Genomic DNA, 27,937 nt, shown 5'->3' with positions numbered 1-27,937 from the left:
GCTTTGGATTGCTCATTTCTCTGTCGTCCCCCCGACTCCCTGGCCAGAGTCTGGCATAATGAACATAAGGTAGGTACTCAAAAAATATGTGGGGGGCAAAGACCTTGTTCTTGAGCTCTTGGCTTCAGGCTGTCAGAGTGGGCAAAACTATTCTGAAACTTTTTACCGCAACTGTCAAGATGACCAATATAACCTTGCAAGGGCTACCTCAAAGTTAACTTACATTTCTACAGCTATAGATACAGCTTAATTCCATATTGCTGGCTTCTTGAAGGAAATGACCAGCCCTGCCTGCAAAGTCCCTAGAGACAAAGGAGAAACTTTACATTTGAAGACACAAGACTAATTTGTTTATTAGGTGTGTTCTGTAAGTTGAGGAGGGAAATTTTTGGCAAATAAATAAATAAATAATCAGACAAACGAAGGCTTCTAGGGCAAAGGAGCTGAGGAAGAGGAAGCGGAGTCTTTGCATAGTTCTAAATGAACAGGAGGTGGCAGCAGTAGGCAACGTGGATTCGCAGCAGAAACGCAGCACTTGCAAAAACCAGGGGCAGGAGGCTTTGAGAAGGTCAGAAGGTGACTAACTACTTCTTTATCACAGAGACCACGATGCGGCACTTTCGTCCCCGCTACAGGCTGTGGGACGTGGCGTCTTACATGATCTGCCTGGGCATTCCATACCCGGTCATGCCTGCCTGGGAGGCTCCCTTGTTGCTGCCCATCTGTAGGCCTATTACGTTCTGTCCCTGGCGAAGCTGCTCCTCGGAAAATCCTCTCCGATTCTGCTGGGCTTTCCTGGGCAGAGGGAATGAGATGGATCAATTTCATTCCGTTTTTAAAACTTTCCCAAGATATGCAGTTAGACATGTTCTTTTGGGGGCCACCGATTAGAAGGACAGGCCCTATTCTGAACCACAGTCCTGCCAAGAACTATGGTTCTACCCTGAGCTATGACCCTACCCTGAGCTATGACCCTACGCTGAGCTATGACCCTACCCTGGGTTACGGCACCACCTGGGCCAGGACCCTACCACAGATGGGCCCTACTATGATATACAACCTCTATACTCCTCAAGTGAATTTCCAGAATTTCCACAGCAAAGAACTGGTGCTGCTTCTCTGAAGATTTTACTCTCAGACAGCTTTCCTGTCTCTCCTCTCATCAGTTACCTCAAGCCCTTGTGAAAATTAAAATCAGTTCCTTTTTATTAAGCATTTCATTAATCCCACTAAACCCTTTTCTGTATCGGGCCAAGGATGAACGTTCCACCTTAGCGCTGAGGGATGTAGTGAGTTAAGGAGGTGAAATTTCTTCCCCTAGACAGATGTCTGCGAGCTTTAGTAAAGAGCCAGGTAGTAAATAATGCTGGTTTTATGGGCCATATAGACCACGGTAGGTTACTAACAAAATGGGGGCTGAAACCAGGGTTTTACCTGGCAATATCTAGGAGCTTTTCAGACCAGGTTCATTTAAATTGACACAAGCTGGTACCTTTTTAAACTGTCAAGAAGAAGAGGGGATTAGAGGAATGAAGGGTCAATTATCTGTACAATGTGCTCTTTTCATCCCCCATTGAGCTACCGGGTTAACTTTAAGCTCCCTTGCTACCTATCTCTGCCCCAAACAAACAGCAAAACAAATTTCTTTAGGAAAAGGCCCTTTACTGACACGATGATATAATTTATTATCCACTTCAGGCCACCTCTGAGAGTGACACAGAATGCTATTAATGGATATGCTAGGAGGACAGGACGGTTCCAACAAATAAAACATATTTTCCCTTCATTACGTGGGAAAATAAATAAATACGTACATTCAGGGCAACTTGGCTCACAATAAAACCAAATTCAGACATCAAGGCAGATGTGAGAAAAGCCATTCAGTTCTGCTCCGTCTCAGGAGAGACATAATGTGGGCAGTGAGCTGCAGTGGTCAGGTATCTGGAAAGCAGGAAGAGCTCTGGTGGTATATTCACCTGAACTGGCAGCGTCGGTCTAGCCTTGTGCTGGGAGATTCAGCTGTGGGGCTGTGTTTGCCTGTGCCTAGCCTGGACTTTGTGTCCAAACAGCCTCCGGGGAGCTCCAAGGCTTCAGATGCTCACTTTTGTGAAAATCATCCTCGGCCCAGGGAAGAGGAGAGCGTGTGACTGAAAAGGCCTTTTTTACCTGTGAAACCAGGACGGTTCTCCCCGGTAACAGCCATCATCCTTGGTGACAGCAACGCTGCCCAGAGCCATCAGGGTCCTCTGCACGGCCGCCATGTCCTTTCCTGGAAGCCAATGGAGAGATTAAAGCCAAGCGTGTGTCGGGGCCAAGGAGTCAAGGAGGATGGGGCTGGTCCTCTGGGAAGAAGTTCTCATAGGAAACTGTAGTTGAGCACCCTCGAGAGAGAGGCATACAAAATACACCTCAAAGTGGCCCAAAGACAACCACAGCCAAACTCCTCAGAAAGGAACAACAACAAAAATCTCCTGACTATTCTTTATGTGGTGCATGCCCAGAGACACCCAGGCTCGAACCCATTCCCACTTGCATGCGTAACACATTCCAATAACTGAGCAGCGCAGACAGAGGTGGGTCCCTGCCCTTAGCAGAGGCCCCAGCCTCTGAGGGTTCTACAGCAGTGGTGAGAGGAGGTGCTGTGGGCAGACTGGCGTGGGGATCTGCACAGGAGATTTTCCTCCGGACTGAAAAGAGAAAAGGAAACTGGAAAGATATTGACTGGATGGATGAACTGCACCAACCCCAGGAGGATTCTTTCTTTTACTTTATCTGGGTTAAAAGGGTCTAAAATCACCCATGTGCATCAGATCGAGTATTCACTTGGTCCTTTGGGCTGGAGGCCTGGCAGATGAAGACAAGCAAATCAACACAGAGAGCATCCAGTGTGATGTGGTGAGAGGCTCTTCATTTTGTGCTGCTTGAAAGGAGCTAAATGGAGATAATAAATAAATGGCTTGCAGGAGAGAGAGTGAGGGAGGGAGAGAGGAGGAGAGACTGAGAGAAAGTGAAGGAGAGGTATGCCCCCTCACTCAAGGGGAAGGGGCACACTGTCACCGAAGGAGCCCTGACCCTTCACCCAAGGAGCGGACAACTGGCCTACAAGGCAGTCTCCTCTTCCCATCCTTTCTCCCTCCCCGCTTCTAGCCGGCTGACATGGCCTGGACAAGGAAAAGGGAAATTGCTACTGTGCTTAGCCCCACAATTTAGAACCAGATCACAGACATACGTACGGCACAAGTGTGGAGTGCAGAAGCTAAAGCCCCAGGCTGGGGGAGAGGTGCAGTGTTCAGTCTAGCAGGGGGCTGTGAAAGTTAAGGGCAGACACTAAAGTTCCTCTTGAGACTGAGTGAACCATCTGCAATCTCCCCGGGGCAGGCTGCTGCAGCCTCGTCCCCAGGGAATACAGAACTGCAGGGGAAAGGCAGACAAAAAGTGAGAATGTAGCATAACTATAACAAAATAAACTATTAAGGCCCGCAGAGGAAGTCCAGTTCAGGATGTCCATTTATTTAAAGAGGAGAGAGAGACAGCGGATCCTCAGCTCTCTCCCCGTCCCCTCCTCCACTGCCCACATTAACCACAGGATGATTTCCTGGATTGTGAGGCCCTGTGGGATGGATAATACATACAGAGATGAAACTTTCTCAATGGAGAGCCCCACACCAGACGCAAGGAACAGCTGGGGTGGTGGAGAAAGCAGGATCTGGGCAGCAGATGGAAGGAGGCGGGCCCAGGGGATACTTAGAAGTCAGAGAGAGGAAATGGAGGAGAGGTTATGAGAATGTTCCCTCTCTTCCGCAGATTTAAAGCATTTCTGTGACTGTCACTGTATCATAGGATACTTTTTTTTTTTTTTTTTGATAGAACTGTCGTGATGATATTCTGAAAGATCACTGCGGGAGGAGATAGGGAGAGGGCTTGCTTTCAAGCAGTGAGCCGTTAAAGAGAACCTCGAGAAACTGAAGCCCGTGGACGCTTAGGAAGGTCTGGGTACATCACTCATCTCCACTCTCTACGGGAAGCACACGGAAATCTGTGCCTGGTGGTTGGAAAGAGCACATCTGGCATGTCCAGGATCTGGGAAAATGTGGAGCCTGGCACCTGGCAAGCAGCCACAGATACTACCCTGGTGCCAGGGGTGGGAAGCAAGCTCTGTTAAACCATAGACCCAGCCCCCATCCCATCACATAGGGCTAACACACACACTGCATGAGCCCAGAGAGGAGGAGAGAGGGAACTAAGCTGGGGGCAAGGGGAAGACATCCAGGAATGTAGACCTATAAATCCCACCCCACCCTCAAGCCAGAAGCGTCCGAAAGGAAGAAATTGCGTGATTGGGCAGAAGAAGCTGGGTAAACAGGCATTAGACAGGGAAAAACTGGAAAAACTTTTTTAAAAAAAGAAAGGTCCAGAGACAAGAGATCTGTTACAAATGATAGGCTAAACACTTTATTGGTTTCCCTGGTAGCTGAGATGGTAAAGAATATGCCTGTAATGTGGGAGACCTGGGTTCAATCCCTGGGTCAGGAAGACACCCTGGAGAAGGGATAGGCTACCCACTCCAGTATCGTGGGCTTCCCTTGTGACTCAGCTGGTAAAGAATCCGCCTGCAATGCGGGAGACCTGGGTTTGATATCTGGGTCAGAAGACCCCCTGGAGAAGGAAATAGCAACCCACTCCAGTATTCTGGCCTGGAGAATCCCGTGGACAGAGGACCCTGGCAGGCTATAGTCCATGGGGTCACAGAGTCAAACATAACTGAGCAACTTTCAATTCAAAAACACTTCATTATATGTGATTGTGACCTCCATTTCGTAGCTGTTGCTGCTAAGTCGTTTTAGTCATGTCCAACTCTTTGTGACCCTACAGACCATAGCCCACCAGGCTCCTCAGACCATGAGATTCTCTGGGCAAGAATACTGTAATGGATTGCCATGACCTCCTCCTGGGGATCTTCCCAACCCAGGGATTGAACCCATGTCTCTTACATCTCCTGTATTGGCTGGCGGATTCTTTACCACTAGAGCCATCTGTGAAGCGGTGACTCAGACGGAAAAGAATCTGCCTGCAATGCAGGACACTGGGGTTCAATCCCTGGGTCGGGAAGATCCCCTGGAGAAGTGCATGGCTACACACTCCAGTATTCTTGCCTAGAGAATTCCATGGACAGAGGAGTCTGCCGGGCTATAGTCCGTGAAGTCACAGAGTCAGACACAACTCAGCGACTAACAGTTTCACTGGCCCCCATGGACTTGGTATGATTCCTCCCAACAGGTGGATGGAAAAATTAAACTTAGGAAAGTTAATTAACTTGCCAGAGCTACCCAACAAGTAAATCAGGGCCAAGCTCTAACTGAGGTCTGTCTGAAGGCAAAGCCCACAAACAGTCTAGGAGACCACACTGCCATCTCCCACAGGCACAAAATCCCCATAAAATCTGGGGCACAAATTTCAAATGACCTCAAATCTTTGTTTTGTTTGGAATAATTTCTCAACCCTAGTCAGATTAAAGCAAAAGAAAGCAGTTGGGGGCCCAGAGATCCCCACCAGTTTACAGATCAAGTCAAAATAATTACTGTCAAGATTAAGTAATATAAATGAACAGAAATCTGCCTTCTGTAACCAGTTCATGTCTATTTTATTTTCTAAAAGGCACACTTTGGAAAGAATTCTACTATTTTGGGTGAACAGAATGGGAAGAAAGCCTCTATTCCAGCCTCATTTCTCTTGCCAGTTCAGAAGCTCAGATGAAGTGCTATTGGGTAGAAGGGAGCTGTTTTTGGAGGTTGATTCCTGTCACTGAGAGTCAAACACTGAAATGTTTGAAAGAGCAGTGAGGTTAGGAAAGATCTGTGAAGTGAGCCAGTTATAAAGCAGTAAAAGCTAAACTGCTGAATCACAACTGCACATCCATCTGCCTAGAACCCAGCCTGCTCTAGGACATAGTTTCCCAAGCTTCTGGAATTATTTATCGGATGGGGCTGCGGGATCACTTGAAAAATATAAAAATTTCCTGACTTTCTTTAAAAAATATATGTAATTTGAGGTCATTCCCTGGAGGGACTGATCTGGCAGTCCTGGGTGGGGCCTGGGAGTTTGTATTTTTAATAATCTTTCCATATGATTCATGCCATCAGACAAATTTAAGAAACATGGGTTTCATCTGGTGACTCCTAACTAGACCGATTATCAGAATTACCTGAGGATCTTGAAAATTCACATCCTGGGACAATCTCCTGTGATGATTCTGATGCAGCCAGATGGACATGCAAGCATTGCTCCCAATACTATATTTTTTTTAATTTTTAAAAACATCCCAATGTCTGATATGTGGTAGGTACTAAATTAAAGTTGGTAAGCAATAACTGCTTCCTTCAGAGATACTCTCCACAAAGTCAGAAGTAACATCAATAGTTAAACATTGGGGAGGCTGCTCTGAACCTCAGAAGCTTGGAATTGCTTTGCTTCCTGAAAACTACCCCTAGACATTTTGACAAGACAGCTTGAAATTGCTGTTCAAGGCTATTTCTCCAAGAAAAAGAGGGTGAAAGAGGAAGAAGGGGGAGGAGGAGAATGGTTCTAAAGTACCAACTAGGTGCTGGGACTTTTCTCGATGCCGGGAGTGTATGAATGAAACTGAGTCCAGGTGGCGGTGGTGGTTTAGTCGCCAAGTCGTGTCCAACTCTCACGACCCTGTGGACTGTAGCCCTCCACGCTCCTCTGTCCATGGGATTTTCCCAGGCAAAAACACTGGAGTAGGTTGCCATTTCCTTCTTCAGGGGACCTTCCTGACCCAGGGATTGAACCTGAGTCTCCTGCATTGCAGGGAGATTCTTTCCCGGCTGAGCCACCAGCGAAGCTCAGAGTCCAGGTGGTGATCTGAGACCCCTGGCCGCAGAAGGAAAGTGATACACAAAAGAGAGGGGCCACGTTTACAGTAACAGCTCAGGATTTTAATCAGGCTCCTGAGCCCTTCCAGCCCCCTGTCATCGGGAAAACTAATATTAGACTTGCAATTATAAAAAGAGATGGTGGCGAGGTAGCTTTCCTTGTCAGAATCTCTTAAAGCAACTTACGTGACAGCACTCTGTCCCCTGTTTACTGCTTTATCACAGCGCAGTGTCTCCCCGGTATGGTCTTACACTCCAGCAATTAAAGGATCATGTCCAGGGGAGGGGGGCGGACCAAGGGTTCTACATTATAAGGAACCCCAGTGCCCATAGCGTTTGAAGGCTTTTACCGAAAAGATACCTGAACAAGGATTCTGTTCCTTTAATTTAAAAAATTATTGTCATTCTGTTACGCATGTCTTTGGGTAGAAAAAAGTAAAAAGTTAAACAGAAAGAAACAAGGCCAGAGGAGTCATCTGGGCAGGTATAGTCAGGTTGGATACTCTGCTTTCAATACTAATACTCAGTCTTACATTCAAAGCTCTTACTTTGGAATTACTTTTATTTTACGTATTCTTGACTCCACCTTGTTGCTCTTAGAATACTGGGTGCTTTTTTGTTTTTTTTTTTTCCAATCTTTTTGGGACTTATAGAGAAAGCAGTCAGTGGATGAAAAAAAACATTTCTTATTTTCCTGAGTAATAATTTAGGCATAACCCTCAATTCTGCACTCAAGGTAGAAAACTATTGCTTTAGACCAGGGGGAAGCGTCAGAGGGTAGTTTGGGCTCCTTGCCTCCCTGAGAAATTCTGTAGGGCAGTGGTTCTCAGAGTGGAGTTCCCAGACCAGCAGAAGCAGGATCACCTGTGAATGGGTAAGAAATGCAAACCCCTAGGCCCCACCCCGGACTTAATACCTCCAAAACTCTGGGGCTGAGGTCTAGTAATCTGGGTTTTCACAAGCCTAACAGGAGGTTCTCTCTGGTGCACACTGCAGCTGAAGGACCGCTGCTAAAGGAAGAGCCCGCCAAACACCAGAGTGAGCAGTGCTTGGAGTAAATGCAGTAACGGCTGCTCTGAAAGGAAAGGAGGCTTCAAGCAGCAGGCATTTCTGTAATGTCTCAAGTCACTATGGGTACCGTACAGTGTCCCCGAACAGCTCTCAGACTGGTGAAAAGTCTCATCTTTTCTTGCTATTGAGGAATGACACATATAGTGACTCCTCCCAGAGAACATATACGGCTCCATATTTGGAATATATTCCAGGCACTCCACCCCCAGTATAAACCTCGCCGACACTCAGTCATCAAGGAGGGGAACACGAAGATGGCATAAAGCCATGTGTCCCAGACCCTCATCAGTAGGATTATGGGGAAGAGCAATCAGATGTGACTGATCTTTGAGTCTTGCCTCCTCTGACATTCTAGAATTCTAGGTGTCTAATATTCATTGCCTGGTTATACATGGGAACCAAAAAGGATATTTACTGATGGACTGACAACAGAGGGGAAAAAACCAACGTTTATTAGGTGTCTCTTAGCCAGGCATTGCGCTAGGCATTTTACACATTTAATCTTTGCAAGAATCCTACAAGGGGAGAGCTGATTACAGAGAAGGGAACTGAGCCTCTGAGAAACTAAGCAGTCTAAGCAAGGTCTGGAGCATGACACTAAAACTCACGCTCTTCCCATAGTATCAAGACCCCTCGGTTTGGAATAGGCAAAGCAATACTATATCATGGGGAAAAACAAGAAGGCTAATGACCGTAGAGGTGAGAAAAAGTCAATAAAGAGACCCAAAAGACGGCCCCTCGTTTTGGAGAATGGCCAGAGGTGAAGCCACTGGAGATGACAGAGAGAGAAAAGGTCTTCCAGGCAACCCTACCAGCTGCTGTGTGAGGCTCTTAATGAAGTCCATTCATTCCAGACAGAACATGTACCCTTCCCAGCCTTGCTCCTGCTGCCCTCACTTTCTATTAGTCTTTTTAAAGAGACAATGATAATAGTAACTTGAAAATTGCTATCATATTTTATGGTCTACTCTTCCACAGTAGAAGCACTGTGCTAAGCACTTTTAATGCATTGTCTCATTGACAACTTACACCAACCCTGCGAAACAGACACTATTATTCCCATTTTACAAGTGAGAAAATAGAAGCTTAGAAAAGCTCATTGGTAAATGGTGGAGCAGAGGTTTGAATCTGGTGGTCTAATTTTTGACTTAGGGGCCTGCACTCTCCTACCCTCCAGGGTGACATTTCTTTGCACGCTTTGTGACCAGCACACTCACTTGCTCTCATGCATTATCTCTTACACACACAGACACCCCTCCTTTTCTGGCTCCTTTCTTTCTCTCCTTCTCTCTTTCCCTCCACAGAAGAGATGCTGAAAACTAACCTCCATTGCTCTCCTGAGTCACTACTGAGATGGCTCCACCTGTCCTTTCCAGGGACCCAGGGTGAATCCCAAACCTGCCAGGCATCCACCTTCTCCCATCCATGAGAAAGACCTCTCCTTCCATGGCTCTAAGCTGCCTTCACTGCTCCTCTACCACTGAAAGGAACAGGTCACCCAGCTTCCTTCAGGGGGAACTCCAGTAACCTTATCTATATCTCTGTAGTTGGGTTGTTTTTTTAGACCATTCAGCCCTGGGTTCCTTCTTAAGGCCTTGAACCTTTTATTCTGGTTGCCCCCAAATCCATTCCAAACATTCCACCTTGTATCTAAAAGGGGTTTCAAGATAGAGGATACCTCTGGGGCGTCTGCTTGTCTAAACAACTGAAGCTAAAAGAGAAGACATTTGGCAAGCTTTGGGCTCCTGCGGCTTTATTCGTCTGCGACATAAGAGCAGCACAGAGTCATTGGGCAGCCATGGGCAAGCAGAGCCTTACTTAGGAAGATGCCAAGCAGGGGAGACAAGGGACTGAGAGCTGTCAAGTATAAAGTGCCTGCAGACAAGGAAGAGAAGTACCCAGGCAAGGAGGGCTGGCCCCTCGGAGCCACAGCTACCATGACCACAATGCGTGGAATCAGGAGTGAATGTGAGTAATGTGAAATTTGATGACAGCGTCAAAGCCACAGGCCTGGTGCAGAAGAGCAAGAAGAATGTGAAACTAAGCTAAGGGGATGGCCAGTCCAATAGCTGAGCACACAAACATGGACAGCCTCTCACGCACATAGGCACATCGACACCTGCCAGCCTGCCCAGCGGCATCCCTTAGACGCCAGCTTACTCATCCCCAGACTCGCAGGGGACCAGCAGCTCTGGCAGAAGGATCCAGCCTTGCGCTTGTCGGTGCTGCTATTCCATGGGTTTCACTCCTGGACTCACCCAGGGCCACATCGCTCCCCCATCTCTGCTCAAAGCAACCCACTTTCCTGCCTCTGGCTCCATTGTATGGTAACCAGCCCAAGCTGCAGACAGGGCTCCTTGGGGATATCAAGTATCCCTTCTAGCAAACAGAATGAATCTCCCAAACTCAGTCCTGAATTGTCCCTCCATGGAGGGGCCCACCAGGCCCTGGAGCCTCTAGACACTTTGAAGTATCTGTTCTATGCCAGCTCTCCTGACTACAGCATCTCAGCCACAGCACCCTGGCAGTAATCAGTTGCCTTCCTTATTTCCTTTACAGCCCCTTCTTTTGCCCTGGGAGCCCACTTGTCCACCTTAGAGTGTCTGCTTTGCCCCTTTTCTCTAGGAGTATCACCCTGCCTTGGAGCCCACCCTTCCACTACCCCATCTCAGGCGCCCACTGTCACACTGATGCTCTTCAACTTCCTTCTTCCCTGAGAGCTAGCTGATGCCCAGGGTTGGGGCAGGTAGTACAATATACATAAGTAATTGTGGGTGAGCTCTAGTGTCATCACCATCTATTGTACTTATCAGGGAACCTTTGCCCCCTGTCCTCCTCCCCCTCACTGCTAGCACCTCCTGTGCCTAAAGTTCACCTGTGTGGTCTTTGGAAAAGAGGAAAGACAAGCAAAGCCTCCTCCTCAGCACAGAAAAGCACCCTCGGGCTCCCCGCCTCCCCCAGCCCTCCCAGTTTCTTCCTTATCCTATCTACTTCCTGTACTCCGTGGGGTGGGGGGACTCACTGGGACCCCTTCAATTCACACAAACCTGCCAGCACAGGGGCTCTCACCTTCCGTCCCACACAGCCCTGAATCATACTCCCTCTCCTCCTCGTCTCCTCACTCACGGTTATGACTCAACAGCACACTCGTGGTGTGGGGGAAGGAAATAGCATGCTGGCTAAATCACGGCACGCAGACGAGTGAAGGCCCTGCTCTCTGACATCGCAGAACCTGGGTTTGAGTCCTGGCTCTGCTAATTACTAGCCAATCATACGACAACACCCCTTCTCCTGGAACTGTTAGGAGAACTGATTGGTATGATGCAGAACGGCAATAGTACCGTGCCTAGTGTTGAGGAAAATATTGATAAGCAATAGGTACTATTAGCAAGGAAAAATCAGCATAGTTTTGACCTATAAAGCAGGGACTAAAGCTCAATGATGACATTCTGTGGGGATTTGGAGGCTAGTGTCCATGAGGTTCAATGGTCTGGCCCGAAGGTCTGAATATCTGAGCTTCTAAATAATAGCAAAACATGACTGATAAACTGATGGGCATCTTAGGATTTTTAAGTACTTATTGGTGGAGGAAACAGGAAATGCCAGTTCTCTGCACGACATGGAGACAGGGTGTGTGTTGGGGGGTGAGGATTAAGGAGGCAATTGCTTCTTTATAAGGTGTTTAATAGAATGGTCCTCTGCTAGAAATATGGTTCAACCATCATCTGAATACCCCTTCACATACCATTGTCTCCTGATCCCAGGAAAGTCTGTCCATTCTCATTGTCAGCAGAGCCACCTGGGTCACTGCCCTGAGTGTGCTGTTGGTTGAACCACTGACTGAGTGTGAGAGCGAAGCATCAACCTGGTAGCCCTGCTCACACAAGTTCCTCCCTCTCCCCACCGCGGCAGGCCTGCTGTGGAAAAACATGCTTGGATGGAAGTGTACACTTGGCTCCAGGGGACTCTGAGCCCTATGACCATGGGTCCCACATTCTGGTGGGATCGCCATCCACATCACTTTCCCCAATGGTGGTGGATTGATAAATATGTCTAGAAACTTGATTTCCTTTTCATGCCTTGTTAGATTTCTTAAATCAATTCACAACTATAAAAGAAAAAAATCATTTGTCACTGTCTCTGAGCAAATACACATCTGGAAGTTACAGTCATCAACCTCCCAGGTAATCATTTAATAAAAGGCTGGGGTGCTATTATTTCTCAGATTGAATGACAAAATTGCACCAGGCAGCTTTGTCTATAACCCTGGCTGCTGGTGAGTCAGAAGCATCCTTGCCGACCCCCATCCCCTCCAGGAGCTATCATTTGTAGAGAAAATTACGTTGTGGGAGGAGTAAGAGAAACAAGAGGCATCCATGCAGCCTTTTTAGCTTCCCCTCCACAGAGGCTTCTGTTTATGCCTTTAGTTTGCTGGGTCCCTGCTGTGTCCCGAGGTGTGTGTTCCTTAGAGGAGGAACACTTGGAATAGAATATCACAAAGTAGGAGGCAAACAGTGCGCCTGGTGACAGCTGATAATCCTCTCACACACTCAAATCACATGCGCACACACGCATGGGAGCACACGGAAGAACACTGTGGGCAGGTTTCACAAAGAGAAAAGCAAGAGGCTGGGGGGAGGGGAGAATGAGCCGAAGGCATGAGAAAGCTGTTTACCTTCCCACAGATCCACGGTCTGAAAAATGTCGGTGGTCCTGACACCATAGATCTCCGCAGCTTTTAGGAACTGGGAGATCTGCTCCATCTGCTTAAAAGCCATCTTGGACTCTGAGATCTTGGGAATGGGCTCTTGTCCTGGTGGGTATAAACTGTTTATCAGCTTGCACAACACCTGAGGAGGGAAACGGTGGGGGTGGGAGACAGAATCAGTGTTTCCCTTTGTATTTACTAGTCCCTAAATGCAAAGTGAATCCTGGCCCCCACAGGGCACAGACTACAGGTTTGGGCCTGGGCCAATCTGGCACCCCAGAAAGGCATGGGCTCTGAGCTGGGTGACCAGGCTCCCACACTGAATCCCCAAAACCCATCCTTGGCTGCTCCTGACCATGGTGAGGCCGGTAGCCTGGGAACCATCTTCCCTCCTAACTCCTCCCTTCCTTTTTCTGGGTGAAGGAAAGAATGTTTAGAGAGGGAATGTGTGCAGTGATGCAGTCACGATTTCCAGCTTTCAATGGAGGGATGAGTTAGTGGCTTCCAGAGAGGTTGAACGATACAGTATTATTTCTTCCATCAAAGGGCAGATCAGAATCAGGCTTCAATAATGCATCAGATAAGGGCTAATGATATGTAAAGGAACCAAACTGGGTGGCTCCCCCCAGATACCTATAACCAAAGCGTTGGGCAGAACCCAACAGAAGCCTGGGACAGCAGTTATGTAACAGTAAATCACAGCCTGTGGGAAAAGACCGGCTTGTTGGCATCAGCAGAGCCTGTGGTCCCCATCCACCCAAATACACAGCAGCATCTCCTTAGAAAAGCAGTTATCAGATAAGGATTCCCTTCAGTTTCATGAGAACCCACCCATTCAACAGACAGGCACTGAGCATCCCCAAGGCGGATAGCTCCAGGAAGAATGGGAAGGTGGTGAGTCCTACTCCTCCATCCCTTCCTTTGTTTTACTATGTAACCAACCTATTATTCCTGGGGGAAGGAATCCCCCCACCCCGACCCGCCCCATCTCCCTTCCAGGAGCTGATGCACCAAGAAGGCTGGAAAGATCTCAAGGAAATACTTATCTCTACTCTCGCTGGAAAGAGCAAAAGGGCTTCCAATCTGCCAGCAACTCAGAAGCAAGCTGTGATGTCCGGGATGGGCGGAGGGTCCTCTAATCTAGCGAGGGAATTCTAGCAGAGAGCCCAGATCGTCCATCCCCGAAGAGATAAAGGCATTCCCATCTCCCTCCCCACGAGACAAGAGCTTGGCAGCCGCAGCTCCTCCGGCAGCCAGCCTCGCGTCAAAAGAGGAGACCCTGGAGGGCTTCCCTGCCCACCGCTCGCCCTCATTCACTAGGATCGCTGCCAGTCCTTACCGTTCCGTCCATCAACCATTTCTGAAAATGGGCTCTGCCCGGGGGCGGGTGCTCTATGTCCTCGGCGCACTGCAGGATGATCCAGTCCACCAGCTTGTTCTCCAGGTCCGCGTCGTACTTCTGCTCGATCTTCTCCTGCACCTCTCGGCTTAAGCCGTAGCTCGGGCCCCTGTTAGCCATCTCTGGAAGAGAAGAGAGGACACGCGAGGCATCCACACAATAGAGCAGCCGCTCGGCTCTCTGCACCCGGGGCTGGGATGTGGCTGAGCCGCCTGGCCCGGCAGCAGCAAAGCGGGCAGAGAGCCGGGCGTGGTTTAAATCAAGGAGCCAATGAAGTCACTGGGGTTTCACCTACAAACGGGAGAGAAAGCGCAGCCACGCGCCAGTGACTCTTAGAATAAAGCCCCTGTCGGTCCGAGTGGGGTGGGGGTTGACGAGTGGGGGCTGGGGAGTGGGGGACTGGATGCCACCTCTCAGTCCCGCCTATCAATAAGACGAAACGACGCACCAGGACTCACAGTCAAGCCTGAAGCCCCGGGGCAGCAAGGGGGCTGGGTGGGAGTCGTTTCTTCCGTCCTCCCAGAGGCACTTTTGCAAAGGCAGGAACCCTGAGATGGGAGAGAGCAGGTAATTAACAGGCGGGGAGGAAGGCCCCCCTTGACGTTGCGCTGCTGATGCTACAAGCGCCTGGGAGAAGGGTACACTGATTCGATTTTCTCATGGCTGAGGAGGGTCAAACCAGGGCCGTTGCTAAGAGCGTTCCAAAAAGCCAGCCCTCTCCGGTGTCAGTCAAGCCCGCCCGCCTCCCTCCCGCGGAGAGCTGCTTTCTCAGCCGCACGATTCTCTCCGCTGCTCCGGGGGACAGCCGGCGTTGCGCACAGGACCCGCGCACAGCTGCGCAGGGGCCGGGGCCTGTGGGAGAGTCCGTTCTCTCAGCTGTCCATCTGTCAGGAGTTGCCAAACCACTTTGCCCCTGCCCGGAGGGGAACAGTTGTCTGGTGGGGCGGGAGGGGCGGGGCTGGGAGCTGCAACGCTCAGCTTGTTCTGCTGCCAGGCGGATTTCATCCAGAAACTTCCATCCTGGTGGGAAACCGCTGTGCCTCAGTTTGACTTATTCAAAGAGTATAGCGTTTTAATGCGATTTTTAAATCTGAAAACACTGAGAACACGTTTTATGAATTAAAGGGAGCTCAATGTACGAAGAACTCTTGGAGTGAAATGTTTCTATAAAGATGTCATCTGTTTGTTTTAATTAAGGACCAGGAAGGCACAGCTGACACGCTGTCACTGGTCACTGCGTATTTGGTGTGAGCAAAGCAGACCTTGCGAAAAATCTTCAGACCTAAGTTGGCCTGAAATTTTTAGAACTGCTGAAGGTCTTGGTGGTTTGTCTTTCTAGACTATAAGCCACTTGGAGGTAAAGGTGAAGTCTTGTTGGGACTTCCTTGGTGGTCCAGTGGTTAAGACTCATATCTTCCACTGCAAGGGGATATGGGTTCAATCCCTGGTTGAAAGACTGCTAAGATCCTGTATGCAGGAAGATGCGGCCAAAAAAAAAAAAAAAAAAAAAATTAAGTCTTATTGGTGTTATGTAAGTCTGGGTACTTTTCATGGGAAAAACATCACAAATTTTCTTTGGTTTATTCAACAACAATTTTTTTTTTTTTTTTTAGTATTTAACTGTGTCAAGTACTGTGTTGGAGAGAAATAAAATATAAAATTTTCCTCTGGAATAGATTGATTAGTTGACTCAGAACATTAGATAAAACAAGTCTAGCACATGGGATAGTGATCTTTGTCCCTGTGGGAAATTGATTTGAAGCTGTGCAGGAAATGACCTCAAACAATACATGTACTGAGAAAAATCTCCTGCCAGCTGGGGCCTGGACTCGTGAAAATCTAATTACTTCATAGTTATGTGGGTGGTTTGCTTGAGAAAAGGCTTACTGGCCAGTAGCTGAAGGAGTAGGAGAGAGAACCCTGTGAAAAACAAATGGTTGTGAGAGAAGAGAACGGTTGTTTGAGGAGAGAAGTAGGTTAAAAAAAGGCTTGAGAAGGTCTGACAATCACAGGTCTGGAGGCTGCATGGACTCCTCAATTGAAGAAGCTTTAAAGGCAGCAGACTGGCTTCAGAGACTAGAAGCTCAGGGGCAAGTCTCTAGCAGGGAAGGTGTCCGCTGAATTTTGGAAGTCAGTCAGTTGCGTCTTGGGTGGAAGCAATATGGTCAGTTCTAACCTGGGACTAAGGAAATAAAAGCCCAAACAGAAAGCATGTTATTTCCTGTGTAGCTGGAATTACTCTAAGGAAGATTTGGTTTGTTATATAAAAGCAGAAACAATTCTAAAAGATGTACATTTGTCTTTTTTTTCAGACTGTGTTTTGCAGATCTTTTATACCCAAAGATGCTTTTGCCACTGTAACAAAATATGTGAATGATTGAAATCATGGTTCTGGAGAGGATATAATGGTAAAGAGAGGAACCCAAACAAGGCATAAGTTAGAAATGTCCAGAAACCCACAGGAAATCTTCAGAGGGAAAAAAAAACAAAAACACAATCCCCTGGGTGGTGGCACCAGAAATTGGCTCAATCCTCTATTTACTGAGTGGCTACAGATATTATAGTTAATTTTTTCTACAACTTTTTAAAAAGGCCTATGTATCTGAGATTTTTAAAAAATGAGACATGGCAACATGGTCTAGCAGCAAAGTTAAACTTGTAAATCATAGATGCCAATCAAGGGTTATGCTTAAAATATGCGCAAAGTCCTCAGGTACATTTGTATCTGGAGGAAGAAGGTAGATTAGTGAAAAGATTTATAAGTGAGATGACTTTAAGTCTCCAAAGATGAGTAGGTGTTTGCCTAGTGGATGGGATGAAGCAGGAAGGATACAGAAGGTGTTGCTGGCAAGGACAGCTTATTTGAGAAGGCGAACATGATCTAGTATCAACAAAACATAGGGTTAAAGGGAAGATACGCATAGAAATAAAGCTGGAATGGCAGACAGGCTCCAGATTACAAAGGAGTGTGCTTGCAAGTGTGTCCATGGTTAAATTTTCAGGAATTTTGAAAGCCAGTTGTTAAACTCAGCCATTATAAGCACTTAAATTATGTAATCTTACTTTTAAATTCATTATATTGCAGGTTAAATACTCAAAATGGATCACTTCCTAATTTATTTTGCTACATTTTACTACTACTTATTTTTTTTGAGGATGTTTATGGTTATTGTCTCTATATGGTGTATATACTATATAACAGCCTGATACTGGCCATTTCTTCCCAGTTTCCTTGTATTTAGTGACATTACAATGGTAGCTTGAAGCCATTTATGACAGGAGTATTTCCACCATGGTTGTTGGCAAATGCTACAAATAGGAACGCACCCCAGCTAGTTGTTGACTATTTATTGGCCTTGCCACCAGGCTTATGTATCATGCAAATGAGCTTGAGTGCTTTCATAGCAAGGTGGGGGAGTGGGAAGAACCTTCAGATCTGATATAGGTGAAAGAAGAGGGTCAGAATGACTCGTAAGTTTGACTTATATAATAAGGGTAATTGTTGCACCAGTTCTTTTAAGTGGACCATAAGCCAGGAGGCACATTTAAGGGGAAAGAAAATAGCATTTGGATTTATTGCATTTAGGAGGGCCACCACAGTCCATCCCAGGTTTTGTGCATCTGGAGCTCAAGACAAAAATCTGGAATGAAGGAAAGTAGTTGAATTATCTGCATGTAGGTAGCAGTTAAAACCAAGAACCTGGGTGAAGTTGCTCAAGCTGAATAAGTAGGTTGCATAAGAGTCTGGGCTTCCCTAGTGGTTCAGTGGTAAAGAAACCTCCTGCAATGCTGGAGCCACAAGAGACAGAGGTTCCATCCTTGCATAGGGAAGATCCCCTGGAGGAGGGCATGGCAACCCACTCCAGTATTCTTGTGAGGAGAATCCCATGGACAGAGGAGCCTGGCAGGCTATAGTCCATAGGGTTGCAAAGAGTCAGACACGACTGAAGTGACTTAGCACACACACACACACACATGAGAAGAGTGCCAAGGTCAGAACAGAAGGGAATATCAACATCACAAGGTGGGTAAGGAGATGATGTGTGTGGTCGGGGATGCCTGGGGTTAGAGAACATCAGAACAAAGCTGCTGTTCTCAATATTGCTTTGAGAGAGGGAGGTTGGCATATAAACTGAGACTTTCCAAGCAGTAAGTTCTATCAAAAAGGCTTGAGCAGAGTGCTGTTCATGAGAAAGCACAGAGCACCTATCGAGAAAATTCTAGGACACAGAGACGAGGATGAGTCAGGAAGGCAGTAAGAAGCTGAGATTTGAGCTTTTTTTCTATTAGATGTTTCTTCAAAAGACAAATTTGATTTTAAAAATTGCCTGCAGTTTTGAGGCATATACTCTAAATGTACCAAAGCATCACATTTTTTCATCAAGCCAAGTTATGCATATTACATATTACATATTTCTAAACTAAAAAGTGACTTTAGGTCTGTAATGGAAGGGGATCGGAAAAAGACATATCTAAATTCCACCCATTTTCTTTCTTCCTTCAGAAGATAGAGCTCCTTAGTTGTTTTTTTTTTTTTTTTTTTTTTAAACAGCTTTAAATGTAATGAAAATTTCACATATCCCCTTTGGGCACTTCATTGGAAATGGTTGTGTCTCAAAGTAATGTTCTCTTGCTCTACATCTCTGTGCTTTATAAAATTAAGCCTTGCCCAAAGCTCTTTTCCTCCTCTCCTCCTCACAGACCTGTCTACTGGCTGCTCAGAGATCAGCATACTGTGTAAATTTGTGTCTGGAAATACCTCTGAGCTCAACAGATGCTGCAAAAGCAAATGAATTCTGTGCTCTCATTAGCCTTCCTCTCCTTTGGCATTGACATTATCCTCTTCATTGCAGGAGCTGCAGTTGTCAGAGGGTCCGTGTTGCTTTTAAAAGCAATGCAGGAATTCCAGAGGATAGGCACTCAGAGCCGGCTGGCTGTTTAAGTATTTTCCGTATCACTGAATACATGGCATGGTGTGGTTTTAGAAAAAGAGGAGCTTTGGTAGGGGGGAAGGAATGAAAATGAACACTAAAAGAATTAACAATGTCCTACATCAGACTCATTTGGAATTTATGATGCCAACCTCTGCAAAGCTAGGTTAAATTTTCAGACAGCTTTTCCCATCTTAAATAATGCAGGTTCCTGCCCCTCCCTTTTCCTAGCCATTGAACATTTGAAAGGATACCATACAGCTAACATTCCACTTTGGATCTTGGGAACTGGAAATTCCAATCCAGTTCAGTTTTAGAAGCCCTACTCACATCCTTTCCTCCCTAAACTCCAATGAATTGTGCCCTCCAGTTTCTCACTGGACTGTGTTTGGTGCATATAAAAATATAAGTGTTCTTGTTGATCCAGTGGTTGAGACTCTGAGTTCTAAAGAAATAAACCTTTAAAAAATTACAAGGGAAATGGTGGTGACTCCAGTTCGTCATTATTCTAAATGCATTGTGCCTAATCCTTACACTTTATTAAATAGGTTTATTCTATGACACTTTACAGATGAGGAAACCTCAGGGAGGTTAAGTAAGTGGCTCAGTCACAGGGCTAGTAAATGGTAAACCAGGACCTAAACCTAAAGCTCTAGACACTGTCTTTAAGCACTATAGGTATTGCCTCCACAGAAGTACTATGAATTTCTAATCATATTTATTGCATTTTCTCATAATTATGTTTAACCCTGAAAATCTCTCATGGGCAGGAGCCCTTTCCTCATCTTTCTAATAATCATGCCTAACAGTGTTTGGGCAACATAGGCCTCTGAGGACAGGCCCTGCCATCCTGTAACAACCTGCTTGAACACCGGGCACTGTGGCACACAGATGAGATGGCTCATGTAATTTTGGTTTGTCAGTGATTTTTGTTTAGTATAAAAAATAACTCCTAGATTATATTTTATGGCCCTGTAGGATATTAATATATTTTGGATGTGTCAGGGGTCCCCAAGACCATTCCCAGGTTTGACATTTCGCTAGCGGGACTCACAAGACTCAGCGTATAGTTGCCTCACAGCTATGATTTATTACAGTGAAAGGATACAAAGCAAAATCAGGAAATCAAAAAGGCACCGAAGTGAAGTCCGGGGACACTAGGCTTGAACTTCTAAGAATTCTCTCCGAATGGTCACACAAATTGAGCTTACTTCTCCCAGAGATGCATTGTGACGGCACATATGAAATGTTCACCAGAGAAGCTTGTCAGAGACTGTGATGAGTATTTTATTGGGAGCTGGCCACTTGGGTAGTTTCTGCCTGGCACCTACCAAAATGCCAGACTCATAGAAGGAAAGCATTTGTCCAACACAAACTTCATTGTTTGTATGGACAGTTTAGACACAGTGAGCCACTTTGATCAGTTCTGGAATTGTTGGGAAAGGGGAATCCCTTCCAGGGTCTGAGAGAGGGCTCTCGTCTAATGCTCAGAAATGAATTGTCCAAGGAGATACACAGCCAAAGACTTTACTGACCAAGAGACTATATTGGGAAGGGGTGCCCAGGTAGGGAGCAGCAGGGAAGGGAACCCAGAATTGTTCTGCATGTGACTCACAGTCTCAGGTTATATGGTAATGAGGTTAGTTTCTGCGTTATCTCTGGCCTTTCTGACTCAGGGTCCTTCTGATGGCACATGGGCATCTCAGCCAAGATGAATTCCAGTGTGAGGCCTTCTGGAGGTAGGCAGGATAGTCTCCTCCTTCTTCCTTTTGGCCCCTCCCGAATTCTTTCAGGTTAGTTTTTCTTTTTAACTGAAGGATAACTGCTCTACAATATTGTGTTGGTTTCTGCCATACAACAAGATCAATCAGCCATAGGTAAACCTATGTCCCCTCCCTCTTGAACCTCCCTCCCATCTCCTACTCTATCCCACTCTTCTAGGTAGTCACCGAGTCCCAGTTTGAGATCCCCGAGTCATACAGCAAATTCCCATTTTACATATGGTAGTGTATATTTCCATGGCTTCCCTGGTAGCTCAGCGGTAAAGAATCTGCCTACAAAGCAGGAGCTGCAGGAGACATGGGTTTGATCCCTAGGTCGGGAAGATCCCCTGGAGGAGGGCATGACAACCCACTGCTGTATTTTCGCCTGGACAGAGGAGCCTGGTGAGCTAGTCCATAGGGTCGCAGAGTCACACACAACTCAAGCAACTTAACACGCATGATTCTATGCTACTCTCTCCATTCGTCCCACCCTCTCCTTCCCCCAACTCTGTCTGTCAATCTGTTCTCTATGTCCGCATCTCCACTGCTGACCTGCAAATAGGTTCATCAGTACCATCTTTCTAGATGCCATATATATGTGTTAATATATGGTTTTTCTCTTTCTGACTTACTTCACTGTATAATAGGCTCTAGGTTCATCCACCTTATTAGCACTGGCTCAAGTACACTCCTTTTTATGGTTGAGTAATATCCCACTATATATGTACCACAACTTTATACATTCACCTGTTGATAGATATCTAGATTGCTTCTATGTCTGTAAATAGTGCTGCAATGAACATTGGTGTACATGCTTTTTTCAATTATGGGTTTCTCAAGAGTATATGCCCAATAGTGGGATTTGTTGGGTCATTTTATTCCTAGTGTATTATTTCTAGGGTAGTTTATTCCCAGTTTTTTAAGAAATCTCCATACTGTCTTCCGTAGAGGCTGTTATCAATTTATATCCCCGCCAACAGTGCAAGGGAGTTCCCTTTTCCCCTCACTCTCTTCAGGTTAGTTTTATAAGACATACTATGGGTTGGTGTGTCGTCCTTCCTTGCGGTCCCTCCCAAATTTTCCTGGTTAGTTTTCAGTGGCAGCACTGAGTTCTTTATTGGGACCTCCTTTTGTGAGACAGCTCAGACAAGTGGTTATCATTGTTTGGCCAAGGCAGATGGTTTTGGTCAACAGCTCCCTAACAAAATGGGGGGACGTTCCTAAAATCCAAGTTCCTGAGATGCCAGCCAAGGGTGACTCTAGTAAGCAGGTCTCTTTGAGGATAAGCAGTCACTGGCTATGTTAACGCTTTTCAGCAGAGGACTTATCCCAACATTCTTTAGTATCTATAAATGCCTCTTGAATTGTCCTTTGAACCATCCTATTCCTTTATCAATGAGTTAAAGAAATCTTTGACACATGTTCAGTATATATATATATATGTGTGTGTGTGTGTATATAAAGTTTTAGTTTGACAGATGTAACCTAAACAGGCTAAATGGAGTCCAAACTTAAAAGCTAAGACACCAATTTGTATCACGGCTGATTACTGCACAAGCTTAATTACAAAAAAATACAAACTGTATTTCCATTTCATATTTTCTTACTATCATCTCTACATTTTAGAAAGCTCTCTGATATAGATGGCAAAGAAATAAAGGGAAGTTGCTGAGTCGTGTCCAACTTTTTGTGACCCCATGGGCTGTAGCCTGTCAGGCTCCTCCGTCCATCGAATTTTCTGGGCAAGGATACTGGAGTGGGTTGTCATTTCCTTCTCCAGGAGATCCTCCTGACCCAGGGATTAAACCTGGGTCTCCGACACTGCAGGCACTCTTTACTGTCTGAGCCACTAGGGAAGGCCTGATATAGATGGCAATCACTTGGTTATTTCTACTTTATGCACATATTATTAATAACAAAAAAGAAATGTTTCTTTAGGTAGGTGATAATATATAAAGATTCATATCTTCTTTGGAATAAGAAATCAGAATATGAAAATACTATAATAAAAAAAGCTAAGGGCCAAAGAATTGATGCTTTTGAACTGGTGCTGCAGAAGATTCTTGAGAGTCCCTTGACAGCAAGGAGATCAAACCTGTCGATTCTAAAGAAAATCAAGCCTGAATATTCATTGGAAGGACTGACGTTGAAGCTGAAGCTCCAATACTGGCCACCTGATGTGAAGAACCGACTCATTGGAAAAGACTCAGAAGCTGGGAAATATTGAGGGCAGGAGAAGGGGGAGATAGAAGGCGATATGGTTGGATGGCATCACCAACTCAATGGACATGAATTTCAGCAAATTCTGGGAAACAGTGAAGGAAAGGGAAGCCTGGTATGCTACTGTCAGTGGAGTCGCAAAGAGTTGGACACAACTTAGCGATTGTACAACATTACTGCTTAAAGATGAAATCCCCCCACTTAACTGTATGACATATTAGCCAAAAGTTTAAAATGGTATATATCCTTTATATATCTATAAAGTTTTGAGCCCTTAAAATAGAATAACCTTGATTTTAAGTTCAAATATAACATGCAAAAGACAAAAAGTAAGCCTTTTATGAACTTTATTATGCTTCATACATTTCTCTAGTCATTTCAGATTTCAATAAATGTGTTCCTATATTTTGTGAACTGCATTTTAAAATCAGAGATAATTTTACAAATCTTCATATACAATGATACCAAATAAAAAAATTAAGCTTTATTAGCAAATCTAAGTAAGAGCTGGCATGTTAACATAAGCATTCAGAAGGTAAACATTTCTTGAATAAAAAAATAGGAAATATTTTAATGAAAAAAAACATCAGGGATTGAGGAGGGAGAATATTTTTCAAACAGCAGCTGGCACTTTCTTCACAATTTGTATCACTTGTGAAAATACTTCATTAGATAAATACTCACATGATATTTACAAAGTAGAGAGAAGAGGAAAAACCTTCTAAGTATCAAGGTCTTTCATCTGTTACTCTCTTCCATCTTCTGGATCCATTACTTTGCATACCAACTAAAGCTGTGATTCTAGTGAACTATGGTTGAAAGCTTATCAATTAAGTCATCAATAGTGTAAACCAGAAGCTGAATGTCTGCTTTTTCCTTCATTCGGTGATCACTATTCTTTCGGAGGATGACATCTACATCTGTGCTAACTACTCGGTCAGCCACCTGCACAGACGTATGCCACGGTACAATATCATCCTTCATGCCGTGGAGCAATCTTATGGGACACTTCACAGGAATAGGACTATGTAACAAGCAGTGGTGCTCAGCTTCTTTAATGACACTGTACTGAATGCGATAAACTCCTTCTTCACTGTATTTTGATGGCATGGGCCACACACCTTTCATCTCTATTTCCTTTTTTGTCTGGTGGAACAAATGAAAATAGAAGTATTTATGCAACATTAATACATGCAATAGTCTTAATCTAAGGAAAGTGGTCTTTGAAAGAAGAAGAAAAGAGCTAACAAAAATGTAACAATGATAATTATCAATAATTAAATACCAGGTGCAAGGAACTATAATAAGTATTTTCCGCATAGTATCTCACAGGATCCTGACAATAACTTTGTTATTATTTCAATTTTACAAAAGAGGATATTAGAGTACACAGCTTTAAAGCTGAAAGGCAGTAGCTGCTGTGGCTAGGATTCAAACTCAGATTTAACTAACTTTATCATATAACATCTTAAATCAGGCGTTGTTTCATCCCAGTTCAAAGGGAAAATGAGGAGAAAAATACAATAATTTCTTAGAATCAGTACAGGCAGCATTCATATTACATCAAATCAAATCTTAGGAATAAAAACTGTTTAGATTTAAAAATCATGAAATTCTGAAAGAGATGGGAATACCAGACCACCTGACCTGCCTCTTGAGAAACCTGAATGCAGGTCAGGAAGCAACAGTTAGAACTGGACATGGAACAACAGACTGGTTCCAAATAGGAAAAGGAGTACATCAAGGCTGTATATTGTCACCTTGCTTATTTAACTTTTATGCAGAGTACATCATGAGAAACACTGGGCTGGAGAAAGCACAAGCTGGAATCAAGATTGCCGGGAGAAATATCAATAACCTCAGATATGCAGATGACACCGCCTTTATGGCAGAAAGTGAAGAACTAAAGAGTCTCTTGATGAAAGTGAAAGAGGAGAGTGAAAAAGTTGGCTTAAAGCTCAACATTCAGAAAACGAAGATCATGGCATCTGGTCCCATCACTTCATGGGAAATAGACGGGGAAACTGGAAACAGTGGCAGACTTTATTTTTTTGGGCTCCAAAATCACTGCAGATGGTGACTGCAGCCATGAAATTAAAAGACGCTTACTCTTTGGAAGAAAAGTTATGAGCAACCTAGATAGTATGTTGAAAAGCAGAGACATTACTTTGCCAACAAAGGTCCATCTAGTCAAGGCTATGGTTTTTCCAGTGGTCATGTATGGATGTGAGAGTTGGACTGTGAAGAAAGCTGAGCACCGAAGAATTGATGCTTTTGAACTGTGGTGTTGGAGAAGTCTCTTGAGAGTCCCTTGGACTGCAAGGAGATCCAACCAGTCCATTCTGAAGGAGATCAGCCCTGGGATTTCTTTGGAAGCAATGATGCTAAAGCTGAAACTCTAGTACTTTGGCCACCTCATGCAAAGAGTTGACTCATTGGAAAAGACTTTGATGCTGGGAGGAATTGGGGGCAGGAGAAGGGGACGACCGAGGATGAGATGGCTGGAAGGCATTACGGACTCGATGGACCTGAGTCTGAGTGAACTCCAGGAGTTGGTGATGGACAGGGAGGCCTGGCGTGCTGCGATTCATGGGGTCGCAAAGAGTTGGACATGACTGAGTGACTGAACTGAACTGAACTGAAAAGTGTGATTAGTGGAAGTTACTAAATTGGGGTGAGATAGGGGGAAAGGGAGAAGAATGGAGTATACTGCTAAAAATGAAAAATAAGACAGTGGTTACTCTGGGGCAACAATACATGCCCAATTTTAGGATGAATGTAAAAAAAAAAAAAAAAAAAGTAGTTTTTGCCTTTCAGAGTTCTATGGAATGAGAAGAAAACTGTCTGTTGTTCTGGATGACAAAGAATTCTTGCAAATATCTCCTGAAAACTGAGCAATGGTATCATTTCTACCTTTAAAATAAAATGCTGGGTATTCTTTGATTCTTGAAGAATCTCTATTTTTGAGACCATTTGTCTTAAACATTTTTTCTACTTAAAGTAACATATACTCATTATTGAAACATGGAAAATATAAAATGCATAAGAAGAAATAAATTACCAAGAGCCCTATCTCACGGATGTAACAACCAACCATTAATATTCTGGCTTATTTCCTTCTAGTATTTCCGTATGTGCTTGGTTTTAGATATACAATATGTAAAACACTTAGCTATTACATTTCATATATAGTTTTCAGTGCTTGTTTATTTAATGTATATATATTTCTGGGTTTTAAAAGATTAGATTAAAAGTTTTTAAGGACTGGACAATTGTCTACCACAATGCATACAAGATAATTAACTCAACCATTTCCATATTGCTGAGTACTTCTAGGAACATCTTTGAACATAAAGGGTTAGATGTATATAATAAATTCTTTGGAAAGATTATCATAGTTTGAATTAGTAAATCAAGATGTAAATAGCTTTAAGCCTCTTGCAACCACATAATATGAAGGGAATTTCTGTCTAGAAAAAGACAGGTGGATGGCTTATCAAAAATAAAGAAAAATACAAGGAAAGAAAAGCTACATACAATGTATGTAAAAAAATTTGTATTTAAATTTTCAATAAAAATATTGTATTTCCACATTTAAAACTATTCATTTATTACAAATTCAGAGGCAAAAAAGAATTTAAACAGTAAAATATATATGATGTTATCTATATGTATTTAGGTATTTTAATGTATTTTATAAAATTCCAAAAATATTCCAGTGAAAAAGCTGTATATCTGAAAGCTAGACTTCTAAACACCTATAGCCAAATGATTTAAAATAGAGTCAAAAACTATATTATAACGTATATTAATATCATGGGGTGCTCTGCACTAAAGCAACATGTGAACCAAATATTTAAAGCAAAAAAATGATATTCAGTTATCCTCAAACTACTTATGACTGTTCCTGTATTTGTAATTTCAGTAGTTAGAACTAAGTTCCACTGATTATTTGATGAAGGGGCAACTAGGCTAATTACCAACACAAAATAATAGTTGCATTTTAAGCATTGCTGCTTCCCAACTAGCTCTGTTATCTGCTATTGAGGTGAATGAATACTGTACATCTGAAGAACAGACTTAACTTTACAAAGTCTTGTATATCCCAAAGCCTCAAAAACAAAAACTACAGGAATAGTAAAAACAGCTGTATTCAAAGAAAATATATAATATTCATAATTCTTACACCAAAAGAAACTAGGAAGGCAATGTGTCTGTGAAGCTTGGATTCCAACAACTGTGCATCCTGTCTGATGCCCTCTAGTGTCCACAGAGAAATCTGTATGCAGGTCAAGAAGAAACAGTTAAATGGGACATTGAACAACAGACTGGTTCCAAATCGGGAAAGGAGTACTTCAAGGCTGTATATTGTCACCCTGCTTATTTAACTTATATGCAGAGTACATCATGCAAAATGCTAGGCTGGATGAAGCACAGGCTGGAATCAAGATTGCCAGGAGAAATATCAATAACCTCAGATATGCAGATGACACCGCCTTTATGGCAGAAAGTGAAGAACTAAAGAGTCTCTTGATGAAAGTGAAAGAGGAGAGTGAAAAAGTTGGCTTAAAACTCAACATTCAGAAAACTAAGATCATGGCATCTGGTCCTATCACTTCATGGCAAATAGATGAGAAACAATGGAAACAGTGAGAGACTATTTTTTTGGGCTCCAAAATCACTGCACATGGTGACTGCAGCCATTAAATTAAAAGATATTTGCTCCTTGGAAAAAAAGCTATGACCCACCTAGACAGCATATTAAAAAGCAGAGATATTACTTTACCAACAAAGGTTCCTCTAGTCAAAGCTATGGTTTTTCCAGTGGTCACGTATGATGTGAGAGCTGGACTATAAAGAAAGCTGAGCACCGAAGAATTGATGTTTTTGAACTGTGCTGTTGGAGAAGACTCTTTTTGGACTGCAAGGAGAGCCAAGCAGTCCATCCTAAA

General features: G+C 44.3%; 1 protein-coding gene across 1 annotated transcript in view; it reads right to left on the bottom strand.

Moving 5' to 3' along the window:
* The window catches only part of LOC102179319, a 37,418-nt gene continuing 9,808 nt past the window's right edge, over positions 328-27,937 (bottom strand). The window contains 6 exon segments of the mRNA XM_013962506.2: positions 328-656; positions 659-795; positions 2,167-2,269; positions 12,640-12,814; positions 14,012-14,193; positions 14,520-14,619. Coding sequence (XP_013817960.1) covers positions 430-656; positions 659-795; positions 2,167-2,269; positions 12,640-12,814; positions 14,012-14,193; positions 14,520-14,619 — 924 coding nt within the window. The 3' untranslated portion in view covers positions 328-429.

The sequence above is a fragment of the Capra hircus genome, chromosome 1, assembly GCF_001704415.2.
Source record: "Capra hircus breed San Clemente chromosome 1, ASM170441v1, whole genome shotgun sequence".
In the NCBI taxonomy this organism is placed as follows: domain Eukaryota; kingdom Metazoa; phylum Chordata; class Mammalia; order Artiodactyla; family Bovidae; genus Capra; species Capra hircus.
This window is presented reverse-complemented; position numbering and strand designations above follow the sequence as displayed.